General features: G+C 46.7%; 1 protein-coding gene across 1 annotated transcript in view; it reads left to right on the top strand.

Moving 5' to 3' along the window:
• LOC144684649 (protein spinster homolog 3-like) overlaps nucleotides 1–2,770 on the top strand; it is a 130,173-nt gene extending 127,403 nt beyond the window's left edge. The window contains exon 12 of the mRNA XM_078548715.1: nucleotides 2,597–2,770. Within this exon, the coding sequence (XP_078404841.1) occupies nucleotides 2,597–2,631 (35 nt within the window). The 3' untranslated portion in view covers nucleotides 2,632–2,770. The remainder of the gene's footprint in view (nucleotides 1–2,596) is intronic.
• The last annotated feature ends 14,721 nt before the right edge of the window (nucleotides 2,771–17,491 follow it).

Here is a 17,491-nt window from a genome sequence, read left to right as displayed (position 1 = left end):
CCACATTATAGGATGTGATTGCACTGGAGAGGGTACAGAAGAGATTTACCAGGATGCTGCCTGGGCTGGAGGGTCTGAGCTATGAGGAAAGATTGGATAGGCTGGGGTTATTTTCCTTGGAGCACTGAAGGTTGAGAGGGAACCTAATAGAGGTGTATAAGATTATGAGGGACATAGATATGGTGGATAGGAAGGCACTTCTTCCATTATTAGAGGGGTCAATAACCAGAGGGCATAGATTTAAGGTAAGAGGTATAAGGCTAAGAGGGGAGTTGAGGAGAAATTTCTTCACCCACAGGGCGCTGGGAGTCTGGAACTCACTGCCTGAAAGGGTGGTTGAGTCAGAAACTCTTGTTACATTTAAGAAGTATTTAGATATTCACTTGCATTGTCATAAACTCCGGGGCTATGGGCCAAGCGCTGGAAAATGGGATTAATGTAGTCAGATCTTTGCTGAACATCGTGGACACGATGGGCCGAATGGCCTCCTTCTGCTGTGTAAATGTCTATGAGTCAACGCAGGTCAGTAAGAACAGGACTTGGATCGAGTTAGGATATGGGCAGCAGAGTCTTAGATAAGCTGAAGTTTATAGAAGGTGGAAGATGACAGAAATTAGAAAAAAAAAATCATAGTAAGGCTAGCGTCACCTACAGATGAGCAAGATAAACTCATGTAATGGCAGAAGTATTGAAAACCTATTTTACTTAGCTTATACTAAAGAAGATGACAAAATAGTTACTTCAAAAGAGGATGAGTTTAACAGAATATTAATGCAGTCCAGATGGAAAGGGAGAAAATAATAGGCAAAGAATCAAAGCTAAAGAGGAAAATCCCTGTTGGCTCACACCCACGTGTACTCAAGGAAACCACGGAGGAGGCTCTAGTTTATGTATACAAAGGCTCCATAGAAGAAAGGGTTTGCCAGAGGATTGGAGATCATCTAATGTTGTTTCTGTATAAACAAAAGGAGATGGAACAAAACCAGGAGATCATAGTCTATAGCTTATCATCAGTGATAGGAAATATACTGAAATCTATGAGCAAAATAAGTGATAGAAGAGCATCGAGAGAGAGAAAATATAATCAACGAAAGATTTAAAAAGGCTAGGTTGTGCTTAACTAACCTGATAAAGGCCTCGTGACATCACTGCAGGAGTCCCTCAGGGTAGTGTCCTAGGCCCAAACATCTTCAACTGTTTTCATCAATGACCTTCCTTCCATCATAAGGTCAGAAGTTGGGATGTTCACTGATGATTGCATAACGTTCAGCACCATTCGTAACTCCTCAGATACTGAAGTCTGCGTTCATATGCAGCAAGAACAGGGCAATATCCAGGCTTGGGCTGACAAGTGGCAAGTAAAATTCACGCCACACAAGTGCCAGGCAATGACCATCTCCAACAAGAGAGAATCCAGCCATCACCCCTTGACATTCAATGACATTACCATTGCTGATTCCCCCACTATCAACATCCTGGGGGTTACCATTGACCAGAAACTGAACTGGACTAGCTGTATAAATACTGTGGCTACAAGAGCAGGTCAGAGACTGGGAATTCTGTGGTGAATAACTCACCTCCTGACTTCCCAGAGCTTATCCACCATCTACAAGGCACAGGTCAGGAGTGTGATGGAATACTCTCCACCTGCCTGGATGAGTGCAGCTCCCACAACACTCAAGAAGCTTGACACCATCCGGGACAAAGCAACCCGCTTGATTGGCAGCTCATCCACCACCTTAAACATTCACTCCCACCACCTTTGATGAACTTTGGCAGCAGTGTGTACCATCTACAAGATGCACTGCAGCAACACCAAGGCTCCTTTGACAGCACCTTCCAAACTCATGACCTCTACCATCTAGAAGGACAAGGGGTGCAGATGTATGAGAGCACCACCACCTGGAAGTTCCCCTCCAAGCCACTCACCATCTTGACTTGGAAATATATCGCCGTTCCTTCACTGTCACTGGGTCAAAATCCTGGAACTCCCTCCCTAACAGCACTGTGGGTGTACCTACACCACATGGACTGCAGCGATTGAAGAAGGCAGCTCACCACCAGCTTCTCAAGGGAAATTAGGGATGGGCAATAAATGCAATTCTGTGAAATAATTTTTAAATAATTCTTTGAAAAGTTATTGGAAAGAGTAGACAAGGGTAATGTCGTTGATGTCATATATTTGGATTTTCCCCCATTGGGGGAATTCCCATTGCGAAACCCACTAGTGCTAGAAATATTGTAGGGCGCAAAATTTAATTTACATCGAGGCTCAGGGCTGGTGGAGAGTGAGAAAAAACAAGAAGTGCAGAAAAGCAGCCCATCTTGTAACTGAATCAGTTTGCACACCATGCTTTTTTTAAACACACTTTGCAATGCCTGCTGTCCATTATTTATGATGAACATTGGCAAATGGTGAGCATGATTTTCAAGCCTTATTTTAGTGTTCAAATGAAGCTTCAACCTTTTGAGCCAGACATTTCCTGGCTCTCAGAAATCCGCGAGACGTGTCAAGTGAGTGTCCTGGGATAGTCAGGTTAATTTGTTTTACATGGTTGCTGTTACATCACTGTGATTGTTGTTACGTCTTTTGCAGATCCAGCAGACATTGTCTCCTTCCAAGGAAGCTAAGACTCCATTGCCATGCCTGTGGCTGAGGTGTTGAGTTGAATAAAGTCATTCAGGCTGCTAGACTAAAGGACAATTTTGTGATTGGCTGGAACATCAAACAATAAGATTTTAAGTAAATAAAAACACTGGTAGCGGTCATTTTCTACACCAGAGAAAACAGCACTTCCAGCAGCGGCTTTTTGAAGGCAGCCTTTATGTCTCCATTCCTCACTCTTCCGCTTTGCTTGTACGTACAGCAAGTCAACCCTAGTGTGTAGCCAACTGCCTCTGCTTTTGAAAGTTGTTTCCAGTGGTAACAAGGTCTTTTGCTGTCACATGAAAAAGAAAGTGCTTTGAGCAGAACACAGTGCTAAATGTTCAGCCATGGACATCACTAATGGACTGTTTACTGCCTCCTAGCTCAGAAAGGAGCCTTTTCAAAAACTCATTACCTCCAATGAACAGGAATAACTTCTCAGCACATCCCAAAGCGCTTTGCAGCCAGTGAGTACTTTTGCAATGTCATCACTGTTGTAATGCAGGAAACATAACAACCAATTTGCACACAGCAAGATTCCACAGGTAGCAATGTGATGATGACCAGATAATCTGTTTTACTGAGGTTGGTTGAGGGATTAATATTGGCCAGGACACCAGGTAGATCTCCACTGCTCTTCTTTGAAATGATGCTATGGGGTCTTTTATGTCCAGCTGAGAGAGCAGATGGAGCCTCAGTTTAATGTCTCCTCCAGAACATGCTGAAGTAGGTTAACTTTGAAACTTGGCCATCCAGCAATGGCTGAATCGCCCACCAGGTCAAATACCTCAAAAGTTGAAAACCCGCACTCTCCCTGCACCACCTCCGTCCTGCCACAGGAGGTGCTGATGGCCTTTTAGGCACTGTCCCTGTTCCAGTACCTCCCCCAAGTGGCTGTTCCCCATGTCTGGGGTCAGACAGTCAGTATACTGGCTTCATTGCAGGACCAGCTCCCACCATTGCCTGATGACCAAACACTTACACTTTCCAATCGTGCTCACTGGATTGCAAACGGGAAGCCCGCCTGTGTTTTTATTTCAACCCTCCCTAGCCAAAGACCCCGAGAGTACCCGAAACTGCCCCTACCAGTCCCCAGGTAGCTCAGTGAATTCTGCACAAATCATTGAGGCTCCAGGGCATGGATTTATCCATTGTGTCAACGAGTAGGGTTTTATTAATTCCCGAAAAGTTCCAGGTTAGACTGTAAATCTTTATCATAATTCTAGAATTGCCTTCATCTTGGAGTTTGTTGCTAAGATTTGTTTGTTCAAAGGGGTTCTTTATTCCATTGGAGATGGCGTTGTTTATGCCATTTTATTATTCAGACCATTGTTTGAATCCACATCCAACGCAACTGTCACTATTTTAAGGAACAATGTTGGGAATGTATATCTAGACAAAGGGGAGGGAAATCCAGGATTATTCCAATAAGGAATGCAGATCTGTAGCATTTTATAAACAGGATTACTCTTAGGAGATTAGATAATGCATTTCATTCAGGCGTGACTTGGTGACACGAGTTCAAATCCAGGGCAGACTGATGGCTTCAGGTCTCTCCTCATTAGCGGCTGCTTGGGAGGTGAGTTTAGTCATTCTGGGCCTGGTCTTTAATGAGGATGCAGCGAAAACTGTTATGATTCAACTTAAATTTACAAATCATCAAAAATCTCACCGTAAAACTGTCTCATTATAAATAGCTTTATTTTGCCAAATTAAATTGCAGAATTTTATAGCATGGATAAATCACTCCATTCAAAGGGGGAGATGGGGGTGAAGGAGGGGGAGATGGGGGTGAAGGAGGGGGAGATGGGGGGTAAAGGAGGGGGAGATGGGGGGAAGGAGGGGGAGATAGGGCGAAGGAGGGGGAGATGGGAGCAAAGGAGGGGGAGATGGGGGTGAAGGAGGGGGCGATGGGGGCAAAGGAGGGGGAGATGGGGGCGAAGGAGGGGGAGATGGGGGCAAAGGAGGGGGAGATGGGGTGAAGGGGGGAGATAGGGGTGAAGGAGGGGGGGATGGGGGTAAAGGAGGGGGAGATAGGGGTAAAGGAGGGAGAGATTCAAGTATAGGAAGGGGTGAGGGTAAAGGAGGGAGAGATGGCAATGAAGGAGGAGGAGATGGGGGTGTAGGAGGGGCAGATGGGGTGAAGGAGAGAGAATCAAGTGTAGGAAGGGGAGATGGGGCAAAGGAGGGGAAGATGGGGGGGTGAAGGAGAGGGAGATGGGGGTGAAGGGGGAAATTGGGCAGTGAGGGAGGGGAAATGGAGTGAAGGAGGGGGGAAAAGGGTGAAGGAGGGGAGATGGAGGTGAAGGAGGAGAGATGGGGTTGAAGGAGAGGGAGATGGAGGTAAAGGAGGGGGATGGAGTTAAGGGGAGATGGGGTGAAGGGGGGAGATGGAGGCGAAGGAGAGAGAGATGGGGTGAAGGAGGGAGAGATGGGGGTGAAGGAGGGGGAAATAGGGGTGATGGAGAAAGAGGGATAGGTGAAGGAGGGGGAGGTGGGGTGAAGGTGGATGGTAATGAAGGAGGGGGAGATGGGGGGTGAAGGGGGAGAGGGATAAAGGAGGGGCAGATGGGGAGTGAAGGAGAGGGAGCATTGGGGGTGAAAGAGGGGTACATGGTGGGGGGGGTCAAGGTGGGTGAAGGGGGACTGGGGTGAAAGGGAAAGATGGGGTGAAGGAGGGGGAGATAGGGATTGAAGAATGAGGAGATGGTGAAGGAGGGGGGATGGGGGTGACGGAGGGTAACATGGGGCACACTGAACTCCTTGCTCCCCCCACCCTCGCTCAACAGCTCTCCTACCCCCTAAATTTTCATCCCGGTGTCACACGAAGTCTGAGGCATTAAAATAGGATCACACCGTTTGGGAATGTTTGGGAAGCAATGGTCTAACTGGTCTACACTGATGCTTATGCTGCACATGAGCATCCTCTCACCCTGCTTCATCTCAACACTTTCAACATTTATAATGTGACAAATGGCTTGCAGAATATATTTTGCAATCTGCTGCAACGTATCACATAAATAGGAGAATCCAGGTATGTATCCCCAGATCAGTCCTGCATTGTGAAATCTTTTATCTGTATTTCAGAAGCAGCAAAGGAGTTTGGTTCTATTGTTTTATTCCTGCTGCTAACATTGTGCAATCAAAATGTACATGGCTTCATAAAATATGTATAAAAATGTCCACCTTCATAAGATGTATATGTGAGTTATACTTAGTATACAAAGGTTTTATAAAATGGATGTGTGAAGATATAGCTATACATACAATACCTATATAAAATATTGGTGTAAATGTACACTTTAATGTACAATGGGCTTGCATTATAGATATGTATGTATATATGTGTGTATGAAAGTACATTTATACGTACAATGAATTCGTAAAATAACAAAGTAAATTTACTAAAAAGAAAATAAATGCTTTTTAACAATGTGTGTGCTATCTTTAATAATATTCAGGTATTAATATTAAGCAGTCTTCAGGTAAACTCTGGCTGTATTAAATCGAATGCATCTCACACAGTAATCTTAAAACAGGTGTGGCCTATTCTTTTGCTATCACCTGGATCAGCTTCTTGACAGTCACATGACCTGGCCGCACCATGCAATCACCTACCTGCCAATCAGAGTCACGTCAAGCAGCCTTAAAGCCCTGGCATCTCACTGAGCTGCCAATTTGGAAAATTTTAAAACTCTCATCCTTGTGTTCAAATCATGGCCTCGCCCCTCCCTATCTTTTCAACCTTTTCCAACCCAGCAACCCTTTGAGATCTCTGCACTCCTCCAGAATTGATCTCTTCCACAGCCTGAATTATGTGGCTCCAACATTTGCAGCCTTGCCTCCGGCTAGATCCTCAGGGCTGGATTTAATGGAGGTGAGTGCCCCACGTCACTTCTTTTTAGGAAGGCCCACCACATTAAGTGCCACTCAGGCACTTAACTGGACAGCAACATGCCTTCCGTAGGATCAAAGACCCTGGGGGCAGAAGTTTTGCTGGCCGAGAGCTGCTGGCCAACCAGAGGCCAGCAGCTCTTTTGAACAGCAGCGCCACCAGCTGCCAGTATGACACCAACCCAAGGCCTGGTAATGTCGCTGGATCTCAGGCCACAGGTGAGTGATGGCAGGGTGGGGCTCGCGGGTGGGGGTTGCTGGGAGTGAGGGGGAGAAGGGTTGGCAGCAAGAGCAAAGGGGTGACTCTTGGCAGGCATCCCCTTCCCAAAGCAGGATCCTTCAATCAGGCGCTGAGTGTGTTTGAATGAGATCTTTGACTAATCTTTTGGCTACCTGTCCTGTTTGGAAATAGAGAAAGTTTAAGTAAGTTATATTTGTATTTGTGGGTGTTAGAAATGAGTTTTAGCTTTGAAGTTTAACTTTGATTTGTATTTCTGTGTTAAGAAAGGTCAAATGGAGTTTTAGTTTCACTTTAAAAGTCTGCTTGCATTTCTAATGAGACGTTTAGGACACTTACAAACTAATAGTAAACACAAAAGAGTAGAAAAAATAGTGCTGTTGCCTAGCACGGTGGCGGGCGGGTGGGTCGGGGGGGGCAGCTAGGGAGGTTCCTCCCATAGACATACACACAGAACTAAAGAAACAGCAGTTTTAAGTTCAGTTGAAACCAGGACCCCAGAGACACTGGGCACTGGGAGAGGGAACTGCAGATTTCCCAAAAGAACAAAAAAGTCCCAAGTGAAGAGAAACCCCAAAAATCCAGAAGAGTGGAAAGTCCAAAGGAGACCTTGTAGTCAAAGGAACGACAGGATCCTGGGAAAAAGGTCCTGTTAAATGAAGAGTGAGGGGCAGAGAGAAAGGCTCCAAGTTCAGATTTAAAGTGAGAACAGCTTGCAAGAAGCAAGAAGGTTCAAAAAGACAACTGAAGGTCTGTAACTCTTTGCCAGGGGCATGTGAAGCAGTGGTGCACTATTAAGGCTGAGTTGGTGGGAGAGAGTGCATGGAAGACAGCTTGAATGTATGTGGTGACCCAGGGAAGAGGAACATCAGAAGGAGAGTTCGAGACCCTGGAGGTGAACCCTTGTGGAAGGTGTCTGAGAGAAACCGTCAGTTTGGGAGAAGATTCCAAAGCGAGGTCCTGGAGAGTGGAGATTGGAAACCCTCCTGTGAAGGACGGAATTCAGTGAGACTGGTTGGATCACGGTGTGACAAGCGTCTGGTGGGGGGGGATTTGAAGAGAGATCCATAGCATCTGGTTGAGACGACACCTGTTACTTGATTTCAGAGTGTGGTGCGTCTGACCACAGGGTGCTATAGGTTTACATGGACTGTGTACATACTGTGTACATTAAAGTATAAGATAGCTTTTGTAACGTGTGTTAACCTTACAAATCTGTATATATCTGTAAAGGTATAGTTGTGGGTGAAGGAGTCTTGTAATATAGTTCATCTTTTCTTGTTGAATAAATGTTTTATTCTTTTGTGAAAAGTTCATCAGCTGACTCCTGTGACTCTGTTCAGTAGCTACTCTCCAAATATCTATAAAAACAAATAAAAGTTAGGATCTATCAAGTTGGGTTCCATTCTAGGATCAGGCTTGTCCAGGGGTAACCTCAGCTGGGGATCATAACCGAATATCTCCTTATGTAATTCAGTGTCAGGTTTTATTTGATAACACTCTTGTGAAGCCTCAAAGTGTTAACTACATTAAAGATACTTTATAAAGACCAGTTGTTTGGTGGAATTTTCCAATCCTCCCAGCAGTGGGAGTCATGACAGGCCGGGCACTAAATTTGATGTGATGGAAAAAGTCAGTTTCCCGCTGGCGGGAAATTAATTTGGAATTTTGTTCCCCCGACTTTGATGGCGAGTTAAAGATGGGTCAAGTTTCCTGCTAATCGATGTCAGGAACCACATTTGCATTCATTTGCATTTCATGAATGCTCATTTAAAGGCCAACTTGCCAGAATTACATTTCCAAATTAAGTGTCTCGCCAGTGGATAATTAGAACAATCTGTTTCCAGATGCTATATAAGTGGTGTGAACCTGCTGAGCTTCAGTTCATCCATAACTTGGAGGTCAGTGGATGCTGCTTTCACCTTCCTTTAAGATTGTAGCTGTGAGATTTCCGGTGCCTGAAGCACAAGCTGCACCAAGGCTGGGCACAGGAGGCAAGACCAGTGAGGAGGGGCGAAACGGAGCCAGGGCTGGGCGTTGGGGGTGCGGAACATGAGAGGGGAGGGGGAGACAGAGGCCGGACTGAGGGTGGTCAAGGAACACACTGCAGTAGTGAAAGACTTCTGGAGGGGTGGGGTCTCTGAGCATGTGGGAGGAGTTCAACACAGCAATTCTTGGCCAATTGATGGGACACCCTACAAATGACCTGCTTAAACCATGGAGAGTATGTCTCAGCTGAGCGCTGGACTCGAGGGTCTCATGAACAATGAACAAGCTTGGCTCCTTTACTAATGGTGAACATTCGGGCAGGAATCCGTTAAGTTTCGGTGCTGCGGTGTTTATGGTCTTAATTGGCATCTGATCCTTACAGAGACATGTCAGAATGGGTGTAGGGTCAAACAATCAAGGGCCATGTATGCTGTGCAGAGGCAACATGGACCCTACAAGTCTCCATGTTCCCAATGTACTGGTCATGGCTTTCAAGGTACCATGTTTGCAGTCAGGACATAAGTGCAAGGACTGGGGATCGATAGTTATTGTCAAGGCCACTGGAGTACAACCAACACAAGGCTGAGTGTGGCTTTGTGGGGACTTTGTGACCCTAATGAAGACCCTTGTTGTGAATGTGGAGTCACATTTGAGGGGAAAGCTCTGCCACCTGTCGTACTCCAGGGTGATCTCATCCTGCAAGGGGTGGCCGTGGTATGCGATGTACAGACTAAGGGGAAATCAAGGGCTGGAGACTGGATTCCTGCCTTGTGTATGAAGGGAGACCATTCAACAGGAACTACCATTGATTGCTCAATTGTATCTGTTCAGATAGAAGGAGGAGTGAAGAATATAGGCTGCAGGCAATGCTGTCTTCTTGATAGCCTTGTTGAGAATGAGGAGAAGGGCCTGTGACCTATTGGCTTAGCTCAGGGAAGACCATCACCCTGAGGACCAAGAGCCAGTGGAGCCCCAGGACGTCCCAGATGTTGATGAGGAAGGGGCTAAATCCACAAAGACGTTAGACCAAGGGTCTACAGTAGGCGCAGTTCATACATGGAGATGAGTAAAAGACAGTACCACAGGCAGCTTCACTTGTCTAGGCATGTGGTGGCTCATAATTGCCACATTCTCCTTTAGGAACTCATGCCGTACGGACTTGGAAGGCATCCAATGCTGATTGCTCTGAACTTTACCGCTGCACCAAACTTTTTTGTCTGCAGATCCTTCCAGGGCTCCACTGAAACCTTCACAGAATCTCACAGTCTGCAACACACAGATGCATAAGGAGGTGACAGATGCCCTTTTCAGTAAAACGCACCATTACGTGCAGTTCTGCATGGGTGAAGCAAGCCAGGCTGTCAGACCTGTGGGATTTGCTGTAAACTCAGGCTTCCCACAAGTGCAGGGCACCATCGACTGCACACGTGGCCTTGAGAGCTCCCTGGCAGAAACCTGTGAGATTCATTAATAGAAAAGGATTTCACTCTCTAAACATTCAGCTAATTTGTGATCACAGAAAGCAGATCCAGCGTGTTTTGTGCTACATACCCAGGGAGCTCACTTGTACATTTTGAGTCACTCCCAGGTATCAGAGATATTTGAGGGCGCTTGGCGCTTAGAGGGTTGGCTCCTCAGTGATAAGGGGTACCTCTAGAAGACATGGCTAATGATGCCTGTTCGTCATCCACAGAGTGCATCTGAGGAGAGGTACAATGCTGGACATTCTGCCACAAGGTCCTTAATAGAGCAGACTATTGGCCTCTTAAAAGGTGTGTTTCCAATGTGTTGGACCGTCAGGCGGGGCTTTCCCATACTCACCATAAACAGTGTCCCGCATCATCGTTGTTTGCTGTGCTCTGCACAACCTAGCGTTACAAAGTGGGTATGTGTTGCCAGAGGGAGACATGGAGGAGCTAGACGTCTACTCGGATGAGGAGGACTTGGAAGGGGATGAATCTGAAGAGGGCAACGATGCAGACAAGCCAGATGAGGATGCCACTGCAGGGGTATGTGCCACTGACAACCTCATAGCTGCAAGATTTCAAGACAAATAAGTTGAAGACAAGTTTTCACGATTGAAGTCCTCTTCAGGCTTTGAAGCAGAGGACAAAACAAAACCTTTATTGTCAACATATGTCATCAACCTCAAAATGATTGCAAAGGCAGCATAAGTCACCTTCTGCCCCAACGATAGAGTCATTGTTGAGGAACATGTGGCTGCTGTGGACTGTGATTGGCACTCGACTAGTGCACCTCCTGAAGCAACTACACATAGTGCAGTCCTTTCAAACATGGTGTCAACAGATCAGTGGGCATGGTAGCCTTTCAGCAGCTGAAACGTCATTGTACACATGGATACACTTATACCAATATGACAGCAGCTTATCAAGGCGGTGCTAACAGGAAAAACGTGCCAATGGTTAATGCTTGACCATCACAAGAAGGTGCTACATCTGGACAGTACCATCTCTCTAATCACCAGCTCTCATGGATGAATAATTCAGAGGCCTCATCTTACTACTGAGCTCCAATTAGCCATCAGACATCAGGAAGCAGTGACCTGTTAATCGACAGCATGCGTCCAAAGCTGTGAGTTTGTTCACATTGTCCTCACAGAGAGTGGCTCAGCAGGACCATTGTGTGATTATTGATAAACGCTCATGACCCTGCATTTGTTGGAAGCCTGGCAAGTCTACGTCCTGCATTGCCTTGGCATCTGGGAGGGACGTGGCCCGGTCAGTATTGACACAACAGTCAAAGATAACTTCTTCCCTTCATAGATCCTGCTGAGCACTTGGGAGATGTGCTGAAGCATCGCTTTCATAGCGTTACAGTCCTCAACATTGTCCATCTCACAAAGGCCAATCCTTTCTATCTACCCTAAGTCAATGAGTGCAGTCATGCAATGAATTCCATATCCAGTTGCGTACTGTGCCTTTACAGAAGGATTCTGTGGAGCACCAGGAGCAAATTGCGATCCTCACAGGTAAGTAGACGGTTTCATCAGGATGAGCACACACCTCTGACATCGCACACTCATTCCATTCCAGCAGACATTTCAAATGTCACCGAGTGGAATCTACTTCAATTATTCAACGTCATGCATGGGGAGAGTGGGAACTAAGAAAGGAAAAACATTTCAGGCTTAAACACGGAGATGTAAACATACAAAGGGAGGCATGAAAGGCTAAGGTGCTCAACGATGAACAATACTTTTACCAAAAGCTCACTGTCATAAATAAACGCCATTGCAAAGTGCACTCGGGAGAAAAGACCCCAACGTTGGTTGCAACGAATATTTGTGACATCCACAAACAACAGAGTTCAGTGCAGCATCATTAGGATAATCATTAAACTTGAGGCCAAATAATGCCTGACTGAGATCCAAGGGTCACAGTTGCATTGTCCAGTCATCATTTTCTCATATGAAGTGCAGATGTGGAATGAAAGACGATTCACTGTGATGTGATTGAGTGAGACTTAATGGAACTGAGGTACCAAATGGGAGATAATTGGAGATGGAGGGGGGTGGCATTTTGGACCCTTGAATGAACGCAGGACCTTACATCACATAGAGTAGCTATTCAGTACCTGAGGCTTGGAGAGGGATAAATGCAAACTATATTTAAAATAGTGCAGATTATATACCCAGTGAATGAACACCCGTGCTGCCATTGTGCATTCCAAACTACTTAATTTTTCGTACCCTACCACTACGTCTGGGTGCAGCCCTGATGTCTGCAGCAGAGATGGAGGCAGCTTGCTGACTGCTATTCCCTGTTGTCTGAGATGACTTTGGCGGGCATCCTCTGGTGCTAAGGGTCTTCTGCTCTGGGGCAGGTGCACCCTCCTCGGCCTGACCTGCTAGAGTTGATGGGGTCACTGGTAGAGGGGATTTGGAGTGGCAGGACACTCTTGCAGTGTCCTTGGTGGATGCCCCCAGGGTGCCTGGCTGGTGCTCCTCCCTGACTCCTTAAGGAGAAGGGGCACCCGGAGGGAGGTTGGGGTGCCCTGTCCTTTCGTGCCTAGCCACTGCTGGAACGCACCCATGGCTAGAGCAATGGCGTGCAGGTCTGACTGCAAACCTGGCAGAAACTGCTGGACCTGGGTCTCCAAGGCAGTCGCCACCTTTCCCATGGAGACTTTGATGCACTCACATACCACGACATTAGATAGAACGTGGACGGACTCCTCGATCCTTCATACCTGATGGCCCCCAGCCTGTTTCTGCATCTCCAACATTTCTCTCAGGGCTGATTCAAGAGGTTCACCATTGGACTTGGACTCAGCAGTGGCCTGGTCTCCAGCAGTCCTCCAAGTGTCAGAGACTGCGGTTGTCACTGCCTCCACCTGCTGTGGGCTGTGTCGGTGAGGTGATCACCAGATATTGAACTCGAGCCTACTCTAGAACTAGGTCCCACCAGATGTGTGTATCTGTGCTGGTGGAGGGTGCAGGTAAATGCAGTGGTGGGTCTTCCCCTGATGCTTCCTTTGCCTCCTCATCTGAAGTGTTCTGGGGGCTGGGGCTGAGGTGCTTGCTTGTCATCTTCCCCTGCGTTATCTTGCTGGTGGCTGGAATAGAGAGAAGAGATAATCAGTGATTGACTGGGCAGGCACCAGCATAACAGGTCACTCTCAGTCTTTGAGCGCATGTGGCTGATGTATACTGGATGCACCCTCACTGGGTTGTTGGGGGAGGCCGATCTCGCCTTCTGTGCAGGAATGATCTCTATCCTGTCCAGCGAGCTCTACAGCCTGTTCCTCGTGGGAGGAGAGTGTCCTCAGCTCAGGGGTACGCCCTCCAGTCTTCACTCTCTCCCTCTTGTTGTGGGAGATCATGTCCTGCACAAAGGCAGATGGATTGGCTGTGAGCACTATGCATGAAAGAGCAGTTCAGTGCACGTATGCCTGTTGTGTCTGCTGAGCCCTCCCCAATAAGGGATTAAGACACCATTTGTGCAGGAACTTACATGAAATTATGAGCTTAAAGTGGCCGGCAGACATTCAGTACCGACATCCCATCTGCCAGTTGTGTGTGACATCATGTGGCCTCTATCCCTTAGACTGCCTGATGCCCTTCTGAGAGTGTGAGCTTTTGAGTGAGTAGAATTTTCACTTACCCTGACGGAGCGCATCAGATCATTCAGTCTTTTCCTGGGATGCAGAATGGTTCTTTTCTGTTGGCCACTGGTGCTGACCGCCCTGGCGACCTCCTTCCAGGCTGGTGTGGTCAGGTGGGAGGACCTCTGGCTCCCATCACGAGGAAAGAGAAAATCCCATTTCTCCTGGACGGCCTGGAGAACAATCCCCAGGGAGGCCTTGCTGAACCACAGAGTGGAGGGTTTGGTACGTTTGGGTGCCATGGAGACGCAGATTTTAACACACCTGGCCTGCAGTGAGTGAAAGTCTGTGTGGGTGCCATTTAAATATGGCGCTAGGACGTTTGAGCCCTTGAGGTAACGGCAGGTTGGACGAGTCCCTGGCTGCCCCGCCACGAGGTTCAACAAGCTCCTCGTTGATGCATAAATAATGGGCTGAAAAGCAGAACTTCGCCCAGATTAATCCAACCTGCTGCCCAACGGAAATCACACCGACTTTCCTGCCTACCAGCACACTTAGTCTCCAGATTGAAAACTCCACCTGTTGTTGTTCATGAAGTAGGGAATGGGCCCAAGAAATAATGGTACCATGCACATAGGATTAACACACACCTAACATTTCCACACCTAAATATGAAACAAAAATGAATGATGAGACTTCCCTTACTCGTGATATGCAATATTTAATGAAAACCTGAAGTAGCTGCTCGGAGTATGTGCTTAATAAAAAGGTCACCTTAATGTTGATGCATAGTTTATATTAGAAATCTCCATTTTGTAAGAGCCGACCATTCAGTCCCTCAAGCCTGTCCCGCCATTCTGTTAGATCATGGCCGATCCGTCCCTCACCCTCTTTCGCCTGCCTTTTCTCCAGAATCCTGTGATACCCTTACCGAACAAAAATCACTCTCAACCTTGAACATTTTAATTAACAGCATCTTGAGAGAGAGAAATCCAGATTTCCTCTACCGTTTGTGTGAAAAAGTGTTTTCTTTTTCCATTCCAACATCAACAAATAAACCCTCTGCTCCTTCAACTGGATGGTGATGCGAAATCATTGTTTGTTCTGCACCAGAAACAGGATGATTCAACCCTGCTCGAAATTGTATCCTTTTATTCTGGACTCGCCCACCAAAGTAAATAGTTTCTCTGTGTCCACCCTATCAAATCCATTAATCATCTTACACATTTCAATTAGATAACCCCTTAACACTTCTAAGCTCGAGGAAAGACAAGCCACATTTGTGCAATTTGTCATCATTGTTTAACTCTTAGAGTTCTGATTTCATTCAGGTTGAATCTGCCTTGCTTCCTTCTTAAGGCTAATATATCCTTTCTAAAGGTTCAGTGTCTAAACTTGAACACTGTATTCCATAGAATCATAGTGCTTATTGCCCGTGATAGTCGGACCATTTCTGGGACCCCATTGTTCTCTAACATATCCCACCCCCCAGAGCCGGTGCAGCTTTATGGGTGGTGGCCAATCAAGAGACTGCCTCCCCATTCGCTGTGCAGTAAAGGATGGCAGGAAAAACAGTGACACAGGAGGCCCAATCTCAGCCCACAGCTGTTAAGGTCACGGGCAGCCTCTGCAGGACTGATTGTGGCTGAGGCTGTGGCCTTTTCATCCTTGTAGCTCTTTTCATTGGGTCAGTGCGTTGAAGGCTCCGACAATCCCCGCTCTTTGAAAGAGATATTTAATTATTTCCAATCCCTTGACCTTCTGTCATAGCCCTGTAAATTCTCTCCTTTGAGTATTTATCAATTCCCTTTTAAGTTAGTATTGAATCAACTTCCACCACCTTTTTAGATAGTGCATTCTAGATCGTAATACCTTACTACGTAAATATATTCACCTTCTTTTGACAGATATCTCAAATTACCTTATACTCTAGATGAGACCAACCAGATGAGAGATAAGGTTCTGTACAACTGATGCATCATTTCTTCACTTCTGTATTTCAGTCCCCTTGAGAAAAAAGGCCAACATACCAACATTACATTCGTCATTTTGGTTATTTTTGGAACCTGTGCACTCGTTTTTAGTGCTTGGCCTAAATCTCTTCGATCCTCCACAACTTCTAGGGGGGAGTTTTACAGCCCCCCACCGGCAGGCAGTGGCGCATAAAATGACTAGCCCACTTAGGACTATTAAGGCCTTAACTGGCCAGTTAATACATGTGACTGGAAAGAAGGAGGCCAGACCATTCTTCCATGACTTCGGGCTAAAAAGCAGGAAGGCAAGTACCTGTGCCCATTGGGGTCACCACCCCCCCCAACAAAATGATACCCCTCACTTTGAGCCTCTCCCCTGGCCTCTGGAGCTTTTCCTCCCCTTTCTCCACCACCTCCCTAGGGTCCCTGAGTCCCTCTTGATCAAAAACCCCAGATTCACCATGCAGACATGTTCTTCCTCCTCAGGACTCGATACAGTCCCAGCAGTGGCCATCACTGCAGTCTGGCGCTGTTGGGACTATATTCAGTTGCCCGCCAGTCAGATCGGCTGACAGCCCCTGAGGGCGGGACTTCCTTTCCCAGGGGGGGGTGGGGAGTTCCACTCTCAGCTCGTTATCACTGCGTGGGTGAGCCTGTTTAAATTCGCTCAGCTCAAGACTGGCTTTTCTAAGAGGGGTGGGGGGCGAGCAATATGCATCCCCCACCCCGTAAAATTCACCCCCTAGTCTCTCACCATTAAGAAAATATTTTGATTTCTCTTGCTGAGATCAAAAGCAGATGACCTCACTTTCCCCTGTGTTGAAACCCCTTCCAGCCATATATTTTTCTCTACCCTTCTGTAACTTCCAGCTACTATCTACAAAAATTACTGTGCCTCCTAACTAAGGATCACCTGTCAACTTAGATGGGTGGCACTCCCTTTCTTTGTCCAGGATGTTGAAATATTTGGTGAATAACTGAGCCTCCATTGCAGATCATTGGGGAATGCCATTAGTCACATCCTGTCAGGTAGAACATGTTCCTATTATCACAGCAACTCTTTACCTCCTATCTCTCAACCAATCACCAACCCATGTTACAAGGTTACCTCCAATTCGATGTGCTTTTACTTTTGCTAATAATCGCTTATTCAAATTGTTATCAAATTCCTTCCGGAAATTCGTAAGGACAATGGCCGGGACTTTTCGGCCCTGTCGTGGGTGGAACCCAATGCGGGCGAGATGGCGCCCCAGCCAGACGCCCATTGACTCACGACGGGTCTGGAAGATCCTGGCAGCGGGCGGGTGTGGAAAATCCCGTCCAACATCTTTATACTGTCCCTATCCATCGAGCTAATGACCTGTTGTGTGTTGTGGTTCCCAGAAGCTTGAAATAATCACACTTCTAGACACAAATACCGAAGCTGACATTGGGGATATTTCTCCAGATCTCACCATGTGCTGAGGCGGAATGATACATTGTTCCTTCGGTACACTGACTATAGAGCAGTAATGAGTGATGTGGCATTCTGGATATACATGTACACCTGTGCATGACAATATAGCTCCTAAATCATTTTGGAATAATCTAACAATGTAACATGGCAAAAAATTCAACCAAATGAGCCGGACATGACCCACCCCTCACGAGTTGAGGCTGACCCTCTCAGCTCAGCTCAGAACTGCT

The sequence above is a fragment of the Cetorhinus maximus genome, chromosome 9 (assembly GCF_964194155.1).
Source record: "Cetorhinus maximus chromosome 9, sCetMax3.hap1.1, whole genome shotgun sequence".
In the NCBI taxonomy this organism is placed as follows: domain Eukaryota; kingdom Metazoa; phylum Chordata; class Chondrichthyes; order Lamniformes; family Cetorhinidae; genus Cetorhinus; species Cetorhinus maximus.
The sequence above is the reverse complement of the archived record's forward strand: the minus strand, read 5'-3'. Positions and strand labels throughout refer to the sequence as shown.